Source organism: Corvus hawaiiensis, chromosome Z, assembly GCF_020740725.1.
Source record: "Corvus hawaiiensis isolate bCorHaw1 chromosome Z, bCorHaw1.pri.cur, whole genome shotgun sequence".
Taxonomy (NCBI): Eukaryota; Metazoa; Chordata; class Aves; order Passeriformes; family Corvidae; genus Corvus; species Corvus hawaiiensis.
In genome coordinates, this window is record NC_063255.1 from 43,708,294 (window position 1) to 43,728,630 (window position 20,337).

The window sequence follows — 20,337 nt, forward strand, 5'->3', positions numbered from 1 at the left end:
TGACAGAAAATCCACTTTCATATTCATTTTCCCCTGCTAATAATGAAGAGTATTTATGTATTCTAGAAAAATTAACATCTTGACTTGCACTGTAATGAACATGTAAATTTTCTTCAGTGACACACTGCTCCAAACCAATCCACGACCATGCACATTCCCAGAAACACCTCTGATGATTGATCATAGTAATAGGTCAGAGCAAGCAACTCTCCAGGAATAAACCAAGATGTAAGGTTTTAATTCAGAAAACAGAGACAACAATAATCAACTGGGAAACTTTTTATTCAAGCAACATGGTAAATGTAAAACCTATTTATATACCAAGCAGGTATTTTGCAGCAAAAGTCAACCAGCCAGTAAGAAAAGTAGTAGAAGGAGAGTTGTAGCAAATAACAGTATTCTCCAAACTTGTTTCCAATTTGTGTAAGTAACTGCCAAACTAGCAACTTGAAAACCCTCAGAAATCTTCCAATATGCAGTGAAAAGCAGTTTTAGTTAATAAAAGTCATTTCCCAACACTCAAAGTGCATGTTAGGTATCGTGCATCTCTCTCACCTACCTGGTAGGCTTGCACAGAAGCACCACTACCAGCCTACATCAAAAAGAGAACAGTTTCAGTACGAACACCTTGCAGGCAAAAGCCATAGTCTGTGGAACTATCATCAAGGACTTCTGACACTGGTGAGGTGCTGTCCTCTGAATGATGCATTTACCTCCTTTGGTTTCACATCTCTTACCACAAGACCTATGACATGCACTTCGTGGTGACTGTCATGAAAATTTAGGACAGGAAGACCCCCTTGCTTTCCAGGCTATCCACAGATATACTGGGCCCAGAGGTGTCAACATAGTCCCCTTCCTAGTGTGTCTGAGACCCTGGGAGACCTTCACAGAGAACATTCTAGAGTGAACAGTGCAGCACTCTAAGTCTGCATCAGAACTCTCACAAGCATGGATGCACAAATGGTGCAGCCTTGACACCAGTCACATTCCCAATCCCAGAGGCACAAACAGTGTGGTTTACTGATCCTTGTGCCACAATAAGGTTGATAAACTATTGATAAACACACCAGTATCAGAAAGCACAAGCAGTAGTATCCCCTTGGAATAAAGTTATCTGACAGGTATTCCCATGGGGAAGCACAGGGGTACAGCCTTGTCAGCCATCCCAGTAGTCTACCCTGACCTCCTTCCCCTTCTAAGTTACATTTTTATTGTTTTCTTGGAGAGTGTGTAAAGACAAAGTTCCAGCTGATGTCATTTCATGATTAGGTGAATTTTGAGTGACTTTAGTGAAGCATGCATAGGTTTTATTTCATTAAAGAACACACCTCCACGGGGTGTACATGCAAAGTGTACCTGGGAAGTTCTCTAAGAATGCACACTGTTGGGCAAAAGCATAATCCAAAAAAGGAAGAGAACTAGTAATGGTGTAAGTAAAACTGCTGTGGATAAAAGCTCACTGACCAGAAAGCACTGAACAGCCTACCAGCAATGCAGCAGGCACCAACAGTCTGCATCCAAACCAACAAAACACTGGAGGTCTTTAAAAGCCTCTGGACCCAATCCTGAATAATCTGCTTAGGGAGGGAGGTTGGACTAGATGACATTCTGTGATCACTCCCAACCTCACCCACTCTCATTCTGTGAAGATGAATAGCAAGTCCAAACCCCTTCTCACAGTTCCTGTTATATAATTTTCCTGTCGACTTTCAAGCTCTGCTGTTAACATTGCTCTCATGCACACAATTGGACACGAAGAGCTGAAAGAGGGAGGAAGACACAGCAAAATGCAAGGAGCAACTTCTTTTAGCCATCTCCTCGGTGTTTATTTGTATTACCCTGCACAGTCTCATATGCTTTCTGGACACTGAGACCTTTATTCAACTGTGCAAATGAATAAACTCCTTCCTTATTTTTTTCCCTCATGGAGTTATCCCCAGCTATCCTAAAAAGGGATGACTATGTTACACTTGGTATTCAGCAGGAGTCACTGGCTCTAGGTCTTTAACAAGTTCAAGGGTATCACAGGTTGTTTGTAACATCACTACTCCTGCAGCTGCACCACCAAATATGGGGCTCTCCAGACAACTTGGGAAGTATTTGGCTTAAGCAGCAACTTACTTCACAAGGTTTCTCATAATGTTTAAAGAAGACCCTCTGTACCCTGAACCAAAATGGTTCCAGTGGTTCATGTAGTGGAACAGCTGATAAAGCTTTAGGCGTTTCTCAAACCCTGCAGCTTTGGGAATTTTACCGTGGTAAGCAGAATAAAAAGAACTGCTGAAGCCACCAAACATCCCAGCTATTGCAAGCTCGTACTCTGAATGGCCGTAGAAAGAAGCTGGATCGAAGATAATCGGACCAGAATCATCCTCAGCTACATTTCCTCCCCAGAGATCCCCATGCAGGAGAGCAGGAACGATTTCCACATTACAGAACAAACTGGGTATCTTCAGCTGCAAGGGGAGAAAAGCAAGACATGTAAATGACACAATCATTCACCTTAAAATGTAGAGGTTTATCTGCATACTTGAAATTTCTTAAAGCCTGTCATTTGAAACACCCCAGGACTTGGCCAACAGAGATGCCAAGTACATCCAGAGGAGTCTTATTTTTCGTAAAAGGCAGCAGCAGAATAGTCATCCAAATCTTTTTTAGTGAGAGAATAAAAACCTTAAAACTCCAGTATTGACCAAGGTTAGTAACAACAACCACCAACACCACATCATTAGAAAACTCAGGGATGTTTCACCCAATTTCCACAAAGTAGCACCCAAAGAGCCAATACTACAGTCACGTAATCAGAAGCAAAGAGTGAATGAACAGACAATGTGCAGGACAGAACTGCTTATGCACATTTTGTATCATGAACACGTTGCAGGGAATGAGAAATATGAACTCCATCCAGTATTTCCTAAACAGGAAGGCAAGGTGCTATCTGGCACTTTGGAATTCACTTTGGAATGTTAGCACAGGGTCATGTGGCAAATGCCATTATACTTCAGAATAACAGCATTTTTAATCCCTAAAAACTGGGGTCTCTTACCAACAGAACCTGGATCAAAGCAACAAACAGGAACTTTGTTTTGAAAAAATAAAATTTAAGTATACCCAGCTCTCACAATAATGAGAACTGAGAGAATTGCTCCTACCTGAAGCTGTGCCCAAAGTTCTCTTGCCTCTCTGTCTCCTGATTTCTTTTCGACCATGTCCATCTGGGGCTGGATTCTTTGTCTGGCAAAGAAGGTCACCCAGTCACTCTGCCAGTCATTCACCTGAAGGAACAGGACTGCAGGCATCAGATCTACACCACACGAAAGGCAGAGTGTCTTCTTTTTCAAATAAGCCTTTTGAGGATTACATAGTGTTTGTGCTGGTACTATCCAGGGACAGTAAATGCTATCATTTAATCTAATGTTATCTTAAAACATTAAATTAGGGGAATAATTTTCTCTCGATGATTAAAATCCAAGAAATTGAAGAGCTATCACTATCCAAAGCAGCTGTAAGTGCTGTCCAAAGCACTACCTTCCTTAGCAGGCTGAACCATGTTTTTTTTATTTTCATGGCTCCACAAAAATTCCTTTGTTTCCATTATGATAATTTTGGCCCTTTCTGTCACTGAAGGGAAAACAAGACAAATTTAAAATTCCATCAGTCTGATAAAGTACAACCTACCTGTGGAAGGTAACCACAGCAGGTAACTGTATGAAAGCCAAACTGATCCACAAACTGGACTTCTGTTTGCCCTTGTCCTTTACCTTTCAAACCAAAGACAAAAATTCAACACCAGTGACAAAATACTAAGCATCCATGACACAACTGAACCTGGAAAACTACACATGAGTACAATACTGCTTCTAATGAGAATTTAAAAAATTGCACTTTAATGTTGTTTTTATGGTTACAATGATTGTTGCAGTTGTTTATTACTGCAACCCTAGGGTATATCACCGTGTCCTGCAGCCATAGGGAGGAGGAGGAGAGAAGATCCAGCAGGCAGGAATTGTGCAGCGAGATTGATTTATTTAATTATTTTACAAACTCTTTTATAGACTTTTTCCTTCATAGTCTAATTGGACAAAGGATCAGCCACCCCTTGGGGGTGACTGGCTAAAATTCTAAAACATTCATTGTCAAAATATTTTTCTACTGTACCATAAACAAGACTTTTCAAGGCTGCGGGTGTTTGTTGTTTACATAACTCTGCTACCTCTTCTGTGAGAGAGAAAAGTCTCTCACAGGCTTAGAAAATAGCAAGAAAATCCTTGCTAGCAGCATTTTTGTATCCACAGTTGTTTCTTAAATTTAAAGCTTGATGTAAAGCAGCTGTATTCTACTCTTCATAATTGTATTTCGAGGTTCTGTATCTCCTCTGATACCATGTCCTTGTAGAAACTGTGGTTTGGGCTCCCAAGGGTCCAAAACTGAGTATGTGTTTTGCTTACAGAGACCCGAACAGAGCAAACAAAAGCAAAAACAATCCCTGCCTGGGTCTGTTTCATCCAAATGTATTTTCATGCTATCTTCAGTGGAAGATGAACATGTCCTGAAGTAGCAAAAGCCATTTTAACTATTTTGTAGATTATTATTAACTGGGTTAAATTTGCAAACAGCTGTGTACTGTACCAACTGTGCTCCCTTCTTTCTTCAGCTTCTCTCCAAGTTGCTGGTTATGAAGGTGAAGATCAGCCAGCTGTGTTCCAAGCAGTGCTGAATGTCTAAGAAACAAAAATAATCTTAGTAACACTGACACATGAACAGAACCAGGTCTTGATATTCCAGGAGTTACTTAAAGAGATTTATCAAGTAAGTAAAATAAGTTCTGCATCTCTAACTGATTTTTCAGAGTATTCTAAACACCTTGTCTTCCTATCAAGACTGCATAGTAACACAGAATGTACTTACTTGGCCGTTTCTGACACCACTGCTGAAAGTGAAAAGTGAGCACCAAGCATGAATTTACTAACAAGGAGAAACTATCTATTCTAATTTCAATCAATTAAGAAGTGTGATATCACTTCTGTAAGCACTTTCACTAAGATATTTTTTAACTCTAACAAACTGCCTTTGGGAAATAGAACCAAATAAGGCTGATCCTTTTCTTTCTACTGCTCTTTCTGGCTGCTTTTCTCTAAAATGCCTAGATAATGCAAGAGTCACATGGGCCTAGTTTATTATCTATTTTTAATAAAACCACCTCCTCTACATGGTTCGGAAGAGTCTTGTAGTAACTACAAACAAATCTTACAATCAGTTGCCTCCCATGTTAACAAAATTACGTTCCTTTTCCCGCCTTCTACCTTCATCAACTTTCCCTAGTCTCAAGGCACTGTTGGTTAAGGCAAAGTTATTTCTTCAATTTGTTCCTGTTAACACAGACTATAGCTATCCCCTGAAATCAGCATGCCAAAGGCACCATCTTTGAGCCCAAAAGAGCAGTATCTCTGCCTTTCTCTTGGGACTCACTATGAATTAGAAACTCTGCCAAAAAGCAGGATGAGGGACAAGACTTTAAAGTGGCTGCAGAAGGTCTGAGAGAAAGATGAGAAATTGGTCATGATCACCTCCCTAACGGAATCAAGACAGATGAATTCATCATATTAAGTGCTCGTCACAGAGAAGGGTCAAAAGCCTGAAACTATCGAAATGAAGGTAAGAGTTGGAAAATATTGAAATCAAGATTAACTGATTTGGGGAAGTGCCTCTGCACACTCATGCCAAGCAATAAAGTACTCATTCTTATATTGAGGGCAAGTACACAAAACAGGTAATCAGGCTGGTCATTTTCCTTTCTGTGAAAAGAAACTTTACTGTAAAAATGACTAATTACCTAAGCAAACAAACCCGAAACTAACCAAAACCCAGACTCATTTTGTGATGCATGATCCATTTTCTAAGTGAGGCATTATGAAGTATTTTATACAGTTCTCTGCTATATAATTTTCCGTAAGTCTCTTGACTCGCTTTAGAAAAAAATTTAAGTAAGTTTCCCCTACGAAAACAAGTGATTTAATTGTCTTAACAGCCAAAATTTCTGGTTAACAGAGGCAAAGATGACACTATTTTACCTGTTTAAGCCCCCCATTTCCAAGTGTTCCATCACAAACGCAGTACTGCCCCCAGGCAGGTCTACAACTTTGAGGGGTTTAGGCACTTTTATCGTCTGTGTTTTCAGGATGGCTTCCAGACTTGCCATTTCTCCCTCAAACATTCTTCTGGCCTGCCAGATATTAAAGGAAAGCATTAGTGTCTATGAGCATCAGTCACAGGTAAACAAAGCACGTCCACAAAATCAACTGATTTTGTAAAAGTTAAAAAGAAAGGTTGGAGGAAATGTTTAGTCACACACAAGATACAGACAGAACCACACCATCAGACTTGACAGCAGTTTTACAATTACAGTAATTTTGCTTCATAAAACCACTGAGTGAAAATTACTTAGGTTCTAGGATTCTCTGTAACTTAGAAAGTCTGTTTATAACTGAAGGAGTGCAAACTGCTTATAGATAATGTATGAGCTCCTTCAGCTGTGTTCCATCAGACTTGTGTTCTAGTGCTTTCACCAGAATGGTCTTCCGTGGTGTTTTCTTTTACCTCATGGGGGAAGGACGTGGGTGGGAATCAACTGTAGCAGCCAAATGCCTCTTATCACACTTGCACAAGCCAAGCCACTACCAACTGCATTTGCTTGGAAGACATTCTGAATTTGGGACCTCTTTCTGCACCTGTTTTCAGCTCAAGGAAAACCTACTCTCCCGAGTTCCTTCTCTGAGATCACTGACACTCATCACGTGAAGAAATGCTTCTCTAGAAAAGTCAGGCAGGGGTTGTAGAAAGAGCACACTGGAAATTTAACATATCTGGTAAAAACAAAAGCAGGGAAATAGAATGAATAAAATAGAAAGAGAATGCTAGCCCTTTAGTAATGATCCACAACACAAAGGACAATTTGCAGTAGACATCAACTGAAAATTCCAAAGCCTGGAGGCAATCATAGAATGGTTTGTGCTGGACGGGACCTTAGAGATCATCCCAGTGCTCCATAAACATACCTTGTCCCACCCCCTTCTATGGGCAGGGACACCTTCCACTATCCCAGGTTGCTCCAAGCCCAGTCCAACCTGGCCTTGGACACTGCCAGGGATGCAGGGGCAGTCACAGCTTCTCTGGGCACCCTGTGCCAGGGCCTCATCACTCTCAGCATCAGGAATTTCTTCCTAATATCTGACCTAAAACTACTCTGTCAGTTTGAAGCCATTCCCCTTCCCCTATCACTCCAGGCCCTTGTAAAGAGTCTCTCCTCATCTTTTCTGTGGGCTCCCTTCAGGCACTGGAAGGTGCAATTATGTCTCTACAGAGCCTTCTCTTCTCCAGGCTGAACAATCCCAGCTCCCCTAGCCTTTCCTTATGGTGCTCCATCCCTCTGACCATCTCTGTGGCCGTCCTTGTGACTCAAGAGTGAAGACCTGCTGAGTTATTGAGCCATGAGTTAGCTTTGTCCAGAGGAAATCAGTAAATCCTGTCTCACTGTCCAAAACATCACACTTGGCTAAAGCCAGCTGCTCAAACAGAGTAAGAATTGCTGATGCACAGCTGCTGTGGCTCACACAGCGCAGCACTTACAGCACTTCAACAAAGTTTGCTTTAATCAGTGCTCAGGATCCACACACAGGCAAAAGCATACAAAATGAAACTGCTGAATAGAAAATCTATCCAGATCTTTTTTTTTCTGCCCCAAGCCTGATCTTGCAGCTAGTTGGATTGTATAGCTAAACACAGAATCTGCAAAGGCCTAAGGAAGGGCTACACCAATTCAAACTCTCTTCTGTAAAGCAGGATAACCTTCCTGTATTATTCCAAGTTACCACCTGCATGCATCCATTCAGCTCCCCAGCCTGATCAGAAATCGTTGAGGAATTTGAGATAGATATATTGGCATACATACTTTCTAACACATTTGTTTGCTACAAAGGGCAAATACAAGTTTTGACTTCTCTTCTGCCACTGAATCTATTTATGTGATAGAAACAAGTACAGAGTACCTTTGAAGTAAATTCCACCTGATCTGTTTTTGCAAAGGATGCTGGAGAAGTAAGCTACATTGTACTTATCCCTACCAAATGCAGATATCTACACCTTCAACAGTAGGTTCTAGGTATTGAAAAGAAAAAGCAGAAAAGCTTGAACAATTGTGAAAAAATATCACTTATTGAGAAAATTTCTTGTGTGCAGGGAATTAAAGGTTTAGTTAAAACCACGGAAGGTGCCCACCCTCAGCAGACAATTTTATACCTGCTGGGGTGCCTTAGCCACTGTCACAGCACTTGCAGACAGTGTTACACCATTGCTGCCCTCTGTAAATGACGACAGCACGTTATGGCACTGCATGTCCTGGACTAACACCACTGATACCACAGCACCATCTCAGCACAGTATCAGGCTGGCAAAGTCCTCCCAGACCATCAAGTCCAACCTTTGACCCATCTGCACCTTGTCACCCAGACCACAGCACTGAGTGCCATCTCCAGTCGTTCCTTGGGCACCTCCAGGGATGGGCACTCCACCGCCTCCCTAGGCAGTCCCTTCCAATGCGTAACAATTTTTCCATGAAGAAATGCCTCCTGATGTCCCGCCCAACCCTCCCCTGGCCCAGCCTGAGGCCGTTCCCTCTCTCCTGTCCCTGTTCCCTGGGAGCAGAGCCCGACCCCCCCAGCTGCCCCCTCCAGTCAGGGAGTTGTGCAGAGCCACAAGGTCCCCCCTGAGCCTCCTCTGCTCCAGGCTGAGCCCCTTTCCCAGCTCTCTCAGCCTTTCCTGGTGCTCCAGACCCTTCCCCACCTCCGTTCCCTTCTCTGGACACGCTCCTTGTCGTGAGGGGCCCAGAAGTGGACACAGCACTCGAGGTGTGGCCTCATCAGTGCAAGCACAGGGGACGGTCACTGCCCTGGTCCTGGTGCCCGGAATGCTGCTTCCCATCGCGGCGCCTGCCCACCCCCGGCACCCCCAATCCCTACCCCGCCACACCTCCGACCGAGAGTTGCTCTTCACGAACACCCGGCCGTGGTCCGTGTCGTAGCTCCGGCCCTGGCTGATACAACCACCCCCCGTGTGCCCGGTCGGCCGCAGCACCGCGGTGCCGAGCGCTCGCTTCAGCGCGTCCTCCATGGCGGCGACTGCCGGGGCGGGGACGGGAGGGAAGGGACCGGTCAGGAAGGGGCGGGACTGGACGAGAAGGGGCGGGCCGGGCAAAGGGCGGCTGAGGCGGCTGAGGCGGCTGAGGCGGCTGAGGCGGCTGAGGCGGCTGAGGCGGCTGAGGCGGCTGAGGCGGCTGAGGCGGCTGAGGCGGCTGAGGCGGCTGAGGCGGCTGAGGCGGCTGAGGCGGCTGAGGCGGCTGAGGCGGCTGAGGCGGCTGAGGCGGCTGAGGCGGCTGAGGCGGCTGAGGCGGCTGAGGCGGCTGAGGCGGCTGAGGCGGCTGAGGCGGCTGAGGCGGCACCCGGGCGCTGCTGTCAAAAGATTCTCTCGCTCCTCGTATACCGATTCCCCCGTATGTTCAGTTTTATTCTTCTCTTAATCACCGAACCAATTACAAAACCACATAATATGTTGACTTGGAAGGGACCCACAAGGACCATCAAGTCCAACTCGTGGCCCTGTACTCGTGCCCCCCCTACCCCGTATGCCTGGGGGCGCTGTCCTACAATATTTTTCTTAAAATGTGCACAATTTCATAGTAGAGGTACCGGCTCTCCAAGATCTACTGATAAATTTACTATAAAGCCCCGAAGAAAGGAAAAGACCGGACAAAAGCAGCTTCAAATATGATATAGGCAACAACAGAAGTAGTTACAACGCTGAAACTTCTTTATTACAAAAGTCTGATACTTACATGCATCATCTTAAATACATAAGCTACAGTTCAATAATGACATATGCAATTTTACAGACATTAGCCCTAAGTTTTAAATAAATAAGGTACAGTTGATAAATATGTCACGGTTGAAGCAGACGTCGAGTGCCAGGACTCTGCTTGCTATTGCCGAATTCTTGTGTAACACTATTAATGTGAGACAGCTTGTTGTGCAGACACTGGCATCCATTCTTCACTTCACAGTAGCCGGGGCTAGACTAGGAAGGAAAGATAAAAAGAAAATTAGGGCATTCTGCGGAGTTTAGAATTTCATGTTCTTCCCAGCACCAAAGACAGCTCCAATAGGTGGAGTCTGAGCGCTGAACAACTTCTTTGGCTTGATTTCTCAAAAATCAGACTCAGCACATGTAGAGTCTAGGCATCAGTGGGAACTCCTCGTGGTTTCCCTTTGTCTGCTGGCAGAGCGCCATGGAATTTGAAATATTAATTCTGCTCACAAATACATTAGCAATCTAGCCGAAAACTAAATAAACGCCATCCCACATGCCTCAACGTTCATAAGTATCTAAAGAATTCTGGTACTGAAGTTGTGGAACGTGTGTGTCCAAATCAGAGAAGTCTGCAGAATATCAGGGCAGATCCGTGTGGCCACTGTAACCTCAGAGCTGATGTCGGTCCCTGGCAGCTGCGGCGTCACCGGGGGCTGCCCCGCTCCGCTATAAAAGCGGGCGCGCCCGCCCGCGCCCGCCCGCGCCAGCATGGCCCGCTACCGCCGGCGCTCCCGCCGGAGCCGCAGCCGCAGCCGCAGCCGCAGCCGGCGCCGCCGCCGCTCCCGCCGCCGGGGCGTGCGCAGGAGCCGCCGGGCCTCCCGCCGCTCCGGGTACCGCCGGCGCCGCCGCCGGCGCTGAGCCGAGCGCGGGGCTCGGCCTCGTACGGCCCGGGGAGCGCCCAGAGCGCGGCCGTGGCGCGGGGCTGGCGATGCCAATAAAGGCCAGCAATGTTCACCGCAGTCTGCGTGTCCCTGCGTGTCCCTGAGTGTCCCTGCGTGGCCGTGGCTGTCCCTGCGTGTCCGTGGGTGCCCGTGGCTGTCCCGTGGCTATCCCTGGGTGTTCGTGCGTGTCCCCAAGTGGGAAGTTGCCCTGACGTACCTGTCAGTGTCAGATCTGTCTTGTGGAAGTGGTGGGGTCCTGAATCCCCAAGTGAAGGGAACACAGAATGAGGTCTGCAGAGAGCTCTCAGGTCATCAAATACAAACGTTAACCCAAAACTACCGATCCTACCACTAAGCCGTGTCCCCAAGTACTATTTTTACTCTTTTTTTACTCTTTTTTTTTTTTTTAAGTCCCTCCAGGAATGGTGATACCACCATAGCCCTGGGCAGCCTGTTCCAATGTTTGACAACACTTTTCGTAACAGCCGAATAAAACCCTTCCAGGTGCAACTCTAGGCACTTTTCTGTCGTACTGCTGCTTTTTCCCTGGCAGAGGAGCCTGAAGCCAGGGTGACCAGCGGGAATCACAGTCTCGTTCAGCCCCCTCATCTCACCGTGCCATGCCATGGCACTTCCTTAGTGACACCCGGCCCTTCGTGTTCCTCATTTCCTCCCTTTTCCCCCAAGATACAGCCCAGGGACCCCCCCTGTCGAGTCCCCCCCGAGGTGCCTCTGTGGCCGCTCCTGGGCCGGGCCAAGCAGCAGCTGCAGCCCCAGGGCCCAGCCAGAGCTGCCGCTGGCACCGAGGCTGAGCGGGACGTCGGGGCCAAAGGCACCGGGGAGCCCATGAAGGGACGGTGAGGCTGAGGGGAACGGGAGCAGCTGCGAGGGCTGTGGCGGCTGAGGGGAAGCGGCGGCGCGGAGGGGACAGGGGGAGCTAAGGGGCAGGGCGGGACTGAGGGGACTGAGCGGTGGCGGGAGGTGGCGGGGACTGGGGGCAGTGGAGGGCTGAGGGCAGTGGTGGCACTGAGGGCACTGAGGGCAGTGGTGCGACTGAGGGGGGTGGGGGTGCGCACTGAGGACGATGGTGGCACTGGGGGCGATGGTGGCACTGGGGGGCTGAGGGCGATGGTGGCACTGGGGACGATGGTGGCACTGGGGGCTGAGGGCAATGGTGGCACTGGGGGGCTGAGGGCGATGGTGGCACTGGGGGCGATGGTGGCACTGGGGGGCTGAGGGCGATGGTGGCACTGGAGGCGATGGTGGCACTGGGGGCTGAGGGCGATGGTGGCACTGGGGGCAATGGTGGCACTGGGGGCTGAGGGCGATGGTGGCACTGGGGGGCTGAGGGCGATGGTGGCACTGGGGGCTGTTTGCAGCCGCTGCACCGAGGGAGCCCTCCCTGCCCGCAGCCATCAGCTCGAGCTCAGCAGGTGCTGAAGTTGTGTCAGATTCTTGGAGGAGAAGCTTTCATTGCCCCGCTCTGAAATGACGGCTCTTGTGGAGGTAAATCTGCTCGATGGAAATGCTGGGGTCTGGATTGAGAGATTTCTTGCAAGCTAGAAAAGTAAAGGCCTCTTTAGTTCAGTTTTTAATGAACAGCAAAAGGGTTTGCTTGGTAAAGCAAGAGTTTCAAAAGAAGAGGGAATCAAAACTATCCCACATTAATGAGTATAAGACATGATAGCCTGTGTTGGCCAAATTAGGGTGCTCATTTTAATGGAGAAGATACCTAGCGCAGGTGTATTCATGGCACAGGCCTTTTACATTTTATTGTACAACTTTATCAGTGAATATGTCTGTATTTCTGTTAATTTGCAGATCCCTTGCCCACTAAATATTTATCATGAGGAAGAGCAGATGAAAGGCAGGGAGTGGGATTTTTTGGACTTACCCACATCTTATTCCCAAGTGTGATGCCTTTTATCTACTGTAAACTCACTCATATCAGTTTTCAAAAGCTTATCTTTCCCTAAGTGAAGGAAACTTTGCAGGCTCCAAACAGTCATTCATCTCTAGGGTTCTGATGAATAGGCTATGGCAGAAGAGATGAATATTCTAGAACAGGTCATCGTGAGAATTCCAGCTGCTTGACTTTGGGCCTTTACTGCCTCAGTGGAACAGAAACATAACTCAGTGTTACACTTGGTTACAGATTTTGGGGTTTTTATACCCTATAGGTTTTTGCCACATGCTCCTGGAAATAAATACCCAATTTCAGTGCCCATTTGCCTGCAAACTATGGAGCAGCAGCAGAGGGCTCCAAGAAGCAGCACATTAGAATTTCATGTCGGAGCAATTGGGTGGGGTGGGCTTGAGGTTCCCAGGCAGAAACGTGTGGTTTGTGTGTGGGTTTGCAGCACGCAGCCCTGGGCAGTGCCTGGAGTGAGATCTGTCCTTGCTCACCTGTGCTGGGAACAAGGAGAGCACCTGGATTTCTGCTGGAGGATTCCTTACAGCTCGTGGCATAGGCCAGGGTCAGAGTGTGAGGACATCAGGCCAGTGTTCCCCTGGTGTTACACGTCCTTTGGGAGGGGGGAAGAAGAGTTACTGAGTGCCTGAAGTGATTCCAAGAAAATACCGAGTGACCTTTGGTGGACTTGTTTTTCTTTCTCTTTTAAGGAGGATGTCAGTGTTGTCCCTGGGCATTCAGGAGAGCAGCCTGTGAACAGGGCTGCCACAGAGACAGCCTTGCCTGGCAGCACAAGCAATGGGACCAGCTCTCTGGAGCCAGAGGAGCCTGGTAAGGGGAGAGCCCACATTCCTTGAGAGAGCTCTGAGAGGGCTGCTCTGAGCCTGACGGGCAGGAAGGGAGATGAGAAGAGCTGAGTTCCTGTCTGCAGGGTCGGTGCTTCCTGGGCCTTTCGTTGAAATCCTGCACCGGCATCACCTCCCCGAGCCCTGCCCTCCACGCTCCTGCAGAGGCACTGACCCCGAGTCCTCTGCTGTGGCAACAGAGCAGTGAATGAGCCTGACCTTGTGGGAGTTGTGTCATAACCCCGATGTCCCCATTCCGGCTGAGGGCCATGGATCCATTTGCTGCAGGGTGACAGCGCTATGCAGGCAGCACTGAGTGAGGTGAGTGTTGGAGCAACAGGAAAAACCCCACCAAAATGCTGAAGCCAGTGCAAAAGTCCAAACTTCTTGCCTCAAATCACAAAATTTGGTACCGGTCTGCTGATAACCTGAGACACAGGAGAAAAACAGAACACCCGAGGCCAAAAATTTCTCAAATCCAGTACCTAAAGGAAAAGCCTGAGCTCAGATTAGCAAGAGCTCCAAGGAGAGAGGGAGCACTTTGGATCTGCATTCCAGAGCAAAGCTGGTGCAGCCTGCAGTCCTTGTGTGGAGCTCTTTCCCTCCCAGCTGTTCCTCCCAGAGCTGATGGCAGAGTTGGCAGAGCTGTGTCTCACTGCAGAGGGAGTTCCTCAGTCCCAGGGAACGGAGCTGGTTCATGACTCGGCTCACAGCACCCTTCAGCTTCAGCCGTTTCAGTGAGGACTGAGGGCTCTGTCAGCACAGGGAAAGAGCAGGGCTGGGGTTCTTTGTGTGGGCTGCTTCTGTCTGTGGTTAAAGCTCTCGTGGGTGCCACTTGCACTGCGAGTGCTGAGACTTTATGGAGATGCTTCAAAGCTTTTGAGTTTGGAAAACGCCGGAACGATTGCTGTTCCTTAGGGAGCAGCCTCCAATGCCAGGTGAGGGTCTGCCTTTGCAGCCATCTTTCCCAGTCTCCGGTAGAAGTACAGCTGCTGCCCTAGGGAAAGGTGCCCAAGGGCTGATACTGAGCCAGAGTCCTCTGTGCTGCCCAGAGCTCTGCTCGTTGTACCTGGCCAGGAGCGCTGCCCTGCACGGCAAGAAGGGGCCGAGTTCCCAGCCTGGGCCGGCCCTGGGGGTGACGATGGCGGCAGCGCTGCGGGGCCACAGCGCCTCGTGCAGAGCCCCCACTGCTGCCCCGAGGTCCCTGCGGACACCAAGAGACTGAAGAGGGACCATGAGGAGAGCCTGGCAGGCGGCCTGGAGCTGCCCAGCCCCGCTTCCAGCTGCTCCCAGCAGCACCTGGAGCCAATCCTGAGCAGGGACCTGCTGCTTCCACCCTTGAGCCACCTGAGCAGTGAGACCGGGGGGAAATGGGGGGCTGGGGGGGTTGGGTGGTGTGGGGTTTGAAAATCTTTGGGTCCGTGTAGAGGTGGGGTCAGTCATGTGCAGGGAGAGCTGGAGCATCTGTCACTTGTGTGCAGAGGGAAAAGACCTGGCAGTGAGGCTTCTGGCAGTGCTTTCCTGCCAAAGAAGTGCAAGGTAGGCCATTGTAGTGGTTTGCAGGACGAGGGAATGGGGAGCTGAGAGCCTCCTAAATAGACAAGGTCTTTGTTCTTGGAAAGCCCCAGACCTTGCTGCGTTTTTTTTCTTTCTAAGCCTGCTTGGGAGGATTTGGGATTTTATAGTCCCTGAGAGAAGTATAATTGCTGCCAAGGGAATTGTGCACACAGCTGATACTGACTCAGTGTCCCTTTTTCTGGCTTTCTCCAGACCCCTCGAGGACAAGTGAAGGGGCTTCTGGATTGCTCCCAGGTAAGGAGGCTTCCCCAGCTCTTCCAGAGAAAGTGGTCACCACTCTGAGCATTTAGGGGCTTTTGACCGATGCCGCCTCCGGGCACGGTCCTAGTTGACACTTGTTTGTTTGTTTATTGTAAGGGCTGTTGTAGTCATCTGAAGACATTTTTAGACTGAAGTTGATAGTTCATGTATTAGCAGTGCAGTTGTAGCAATTTCCCATCAATTAAAGTTTTAATTGGAATGGGTGTTGATCTGTGTTACTCAAAGCAATTAGCAGAGGTAAACATTATGATACTGGAGGACTTTGGCAATGAGTGAAGGCAACTGGGGGAAAATGTCCAAGCATGCCCAGCAGATCCCTCAGTTCAGTAAAGCGGGGCAATGAAACCACAGATTTTTGATAGCCCAATCCACTGTGTCAATAACTCCAAGATCCAGAACAAGTTCCCTGTGGAAGAGGTGAAAAGGGGAACAGCTCCAGGGGAACGCTGGCCGATGGATTTCTCTGAGTTACCCAGCTGTGGATGTTCCAGGCGTGTGCTGCTTTTAGCAGATGCATTTTCAGGATGTTGGCTGGCTGGGCAAGCCCTTGGGAAAACTCCACTGAGCTTTCTGCACTTGTGTAACACGGCCAGAGGTGCAGAGCTGCTGGAAAGCCCTGCAGGCCTCATGCTGATCTAGCCTGGCAGAACTTTACACTGTCCCAGCACAGAAAGGGCTTCAGCAGCTCCTGCAAGTCCCTCTGCCTTGCTGGGGCTGAGAGACCTTCCCCAGTGGAAACAAAGGCTGTGCCATGTGCCTTGCTACCTGGATGTGGTAGGAATGTGCACCTGCGCTGGGGGACAGCAGGGAAGCAAATTCATTCCTATGAACTATTTTATTTTGCATCCAAGGCTGTCAGTGTTTCTGTGTTTGTATTAACGAGAAGGGTAGGGAGTAGCTTTGTGGTTTAATGGAGGGTGAAGCCTTGTCTGAATTCAGCTTATTTCTGTTTTTTTCTTGGATGACATTTTTTCTATCGTAACTCTGACAACCAAGGACATCTTTTTGGGAGTGCTCAGAATCCAGGATCTGTGACCTCAGCAGTAGCCAAGTGTCCCCTCTGAACCTGTTTTGCCTTGAACTGACTAAGCAAAGTTCAAGGCAAAGGTGTGTTCACAGCAAAGGTGTGAGCTCTCTTGGCTTCTTTTAGAGACAGAAAAAATACCAAACTCAAACCTGCTTGTTGAATTGTCTGACTTACTCAAGGAAGTAATATTTTGGGATACTTGTGATGTCAGAATGTGCAAATTTTCTGTTCATTCATTCAGACACTCAGTAAGCCAGACCAATAATGCTCTTACTGTTTTAACCCAGCTGATTGGAAAAATAATTACTTGAAATTTTGGCTTCAATCTCCAGTGCTGTTTCGAATATGAGAATATTCATTTGAGGGAGGAACAGATTGCATTTGCACAGTTTCCTTGTGGTTTTTTGTTCAGCACACAGATCCTCTCATCTCCTCTTCTTCTGTAGCTGTCAGCATTAAAGTAAACCACCTGCTTTGGAAATGCAGCTGAAATGTACCTGTTTGTGCTATTTTGCTTAATGTATCTTTTGCATGAGCTGAAAATACTCAGTTGCCATTTGCTTTATAGAATTCTTTGTAACTGTGGGACTGAAAAAAGACCACAGGAATTCCTCCCATCAGCACAAAGTATGTAGGAGCATTACAAAGACTCTCTGGCAATATTCATCTTTTTCCTCTACATATAACTTTATTACATGTAGAGTTTGAAATAAATTTTACCAAGCTGCCTTTCAGCTCCATTACAGCAGTTGCTTTTCAGTCAGCTGCATGAGGGAAGTATTCCCATACACATCTGCAATACCCTCCTTGTCTGTTATTCCACCTGAGGGAACTCCTTGCAGTTCCAGAATTGCAATGTGATGTAAGAAAATAATCAGGCACTGCATCGGAGTTTTAAAAGGGGGAGTGGTCCCTCTCCTGGCCGGGAGCAGAGGAGCTGTGGATGCTGCCCTGGGCCCAGGGACGTGCCACCACTGACTGCTCCAGCTCCTCTGGGGCTGCTCCCGCTCTGTGAGGTTGGGCACAGGTCGGGGACAGCTGTGACTCCCCTGGAGGCCAGTCTGTGATGTTCCAGCTGCCTCCTGCACGTTGGAGCCTGTGGGGCCACTGGCAGGAGTCCTCTGCCGGGAGCTGGTGCAGCTGGAGCTGCTGCTGGAGATGGCACTGTTGTTCTCTCTGGCACGACGGGAGCGCAGCCACCTCTTGGGCTCCTTGCTGCAGCGGCCCACAATGACGCTGCTGAGGCCATGGACCAGCGGTGCCGTGCGTTCCTCGAGGCAGTTCTGCAGCCTCAGGAGCAGGATGGCTGTGTCCGGACCGTGGAGGCAGAGCTCCCGCAGGATGGAGCTCTGTGTAGCTCCTGGCAGATGGGGCAGCTGCTGTCTGTCCGTGGGGCCATTGCTGTGCTCTGCAGATCATCGGGGCTAGCTGAGGAGCAGGAGCTGCTCCTCCTTGCTGGTGCCACACGCTGCAGGAGGGCGAGGCCATGATGACTGGCTGTGGCAAGGAAAGGAATGAAAGGCAAGAAATGCTCAGGCCTCTGCACAAGGACACCCTCCTGTCGCCCTGGGCCCCGTTACCTGCCCCACCGTCCCCGCAAGGGCACAGGGCTGTCGCCCTCGGTGCTGCACCTGCCATGCCCAGATGGCCCAAGCAGGCAGGGCGGAGAAACAGGAGTGGTGGCTCTGGGATGGGCACTGGGAGCTGCTGAATTCTCTGATGGCAGCCGCCAGCACTGCAGCCAGCACTGGGAAAGGCCTGGCTTCACTCTCCAGACCTTTCAGTCTTGCTCATCAGAAGTCAAGGTCTGGGCCAGACTGGCCCAGGCTCTGCTGGTGCCCAAGTGTAATCAGCAATGCAGGATCTCACAGTCTGCCACTTGTGATGTCACCCTCCACCAACCAGTGATGTCACAATGGGATGTTCCCCCCTCTGCAGGCGCACATGGCCAGGAGCAAAAAGAAAATATTGTTTCTTATTCTCAACTTCTGCGTGTCCACGTTGCTCTCCTTAGGTTACGTGTGCTAAGACTGCCCAGGCAAGTGGTTCCTACTCTGGCTGGGAAGGGAGGAGCTGTGGATGCTGCCCTGGGCACAGGGACGTGCCACCACTGACTGCTCCAGCTTCTCCTGGGGCTGGTCCCTCTCTGCAGGGCTGGACACAGGTTAGGGACAGCTGGGAGCTCCAGGGGGGACTGGCCTCTGAGGTACTAGCTTCTTCCTCCACACTGGAGCCTGCAGGGCTGCTGGTGGGAACCCTCTCCCAGAAACTGCTGGATTTGGGGCTGCTGGAGCTGGGGCTGGCTCTGGCCACAGGGCTCTTCTTCTCATCCCTGACTTTACCAAAGTGTGGCAGCCTCTGGGGCTCCTCACTGCTCTGGGCACCCCCAGCACTGCCGATGCTGTGGGTCAGCAGCGCTGTGTCCTCGTCCGGGAGAGGCTGCAGGGACTGCACCAAGACATGCAGGCCAGAGAGGCAGAGGCTGCACAGAATGCAGCTCTCTGTCCTCTGCAGCCACCACCAATCCCAGTACGTTCCCTTCAGCCTGTGGCACAGGCAGGACCACACGGGGTCCGGGAGAGAAGAGGAGCTACCACTCTCGTGTTTGAAACTCCTGCATTTCCGTGGTGCTCTCCCTTGGTCACCTGTGTCACCTATTCATGGCCCTGTGTATCGTCCCTGCTCCCGACACATTGCCAAGGTCTCCTGGGAGCAGCAGAGTCTGGGAGCAGTCAGCATGGGCTGCCTGCAACTGGATGACCCCTCTGCCCCTCACTGCCCTGGCCTGGGCAGTGCTGGCATTTGGGGGATGGGTGGCCAGCCCTGAGGGAGAGTCTCCCACCCGTGTGGGTTGTGCCCCTGCCGCAGGGAAGCAGAAAGGAAGGTTTTGTTCCAACCCCATCCACTCCCACTGGCATTTGCCCCACAGGGCCAGGTCCATTTCCCAAGTCTCCATGATTCTGGAAACCAGTGTGTTTGTGCTCCTCAAAAACACCAGTGATGGAGCCTGGCCCCACAGCTGCAGGAAGGAGCTGGAGTTGCTCTCCCTCCAGAGTGGGGTACAAGGACCCTCTGCTCTGGAGAACCCAGGGCCCTACTGTCCCTACATCCTTTCCTGCCTCGGGCTGTTGGCATCATTTGCAGTCATTAGCACTTCAAGCACTTCTTGTCCCATGGGAAGAGCACTCTCTGGTAGCCTGAGGGCCGGCTGGTGCAAGCCCAGTGTGCTCTGTGCATCCAACACATGGCTCTGCCCATGAACATCTCCTCAGCTGACAGGGCCTGGTCTCTATTCACAGGGCTTCTGCTCTGCCTCGCTGGAAGAGGCCACCACACCCGGGCCTTTCAGGCCAGTCCCTGCACAAGATTCTTCCCTTTTTGTTTTAAGAGTCAGAGTTTGTCCTCTCTGCAGCCCCCCTGGATTGAGGGTGATGGGCAAAGGAACACTTTGCACCAGTTTGTGGGGCTGTGTGATTGTTGTGCTTTACTTGCCCAATCAAATGGGTCCCCTTGGTGCTGTCCAGACAAAGTCGGGCTCCAAACCCAGGGGGGAATTCTGTCTGCCATCTGTTTTGGCAGCAGTTTTTTCATTGGCACAATTACAAGGCCAGGCATCCGCCCTGGGAACAACAAGGACACTTTTCAAATTAAAGCATCTTGGTCTCTGCAGGGCATTGCCCCGGCACAGGAGACTCCGGAGGTGCGGTCGGGAGTGTCCATGTGCCCCTCTGAGCTCCCTGGTGATTGTCAGCTCCGCAAAGCACCGCCGTCAGAAGCATCTCCACCCTGCTCACTGTGATGTCACTGGTGATGTTTTTCATTCCACCCTCTGGTATCACAAGGGGCTTCCCCTGGTCTGTGAAGTTCTGCCATCAGAGTTTCACCTGATCCATCAAGGCTTTGCCACAACCA

At 49.5% G+C, this 20,337-nt stretch overlaps 1 protein-coding gene across 3 annotated transcripts; it reads right to left on the bottom strand.

The window, feature by feature from the left end:
- Positions 1–264: 264 nt before the first annotated feature.
- LOC125320015 (ketosamine-3-kinase-like) lies at positions 265–9,196 on the bottom strand. 3 transcript variants are annotated; one of them, XM_048291927.1, is made up of 6 exons: positions 9,028–9,196; positions 6,075–6,226; positions 4,633–4,724; positions 3,682–3,764; positions 3,156–3,278; positions 265–2,459 (listed from the first exon to the last, which is right to left on the bottom strand). In XM_048291927.1, the coding sequence occupies exons 1-6, from the start codon at positions 9,166–9,168 to the stop codon at positions 2,121–2,123; spliced, it is 930 nt and encodes a 309-aa protein (XP_048147884.1). In that variant the 5' UTR covers positions 9,169–9,196; the 3' UTR covers positions 265–2,120. The 3 variants fall into 3 exon arrangements, with proteins under 3 accessions (XP_048147884.1, XP_048147885.1, XP_048147886.1); XM_048291928.1 differs by having other exon boundaries at positions 9,018–9,105; XM_048291929.1 differs by lacking the exon at positions 9,028–9,196 and adding an exon at positions 6,601–7,100.
- Positions 9,197–20,337: the final 11,141 nt, after the last annotated feature.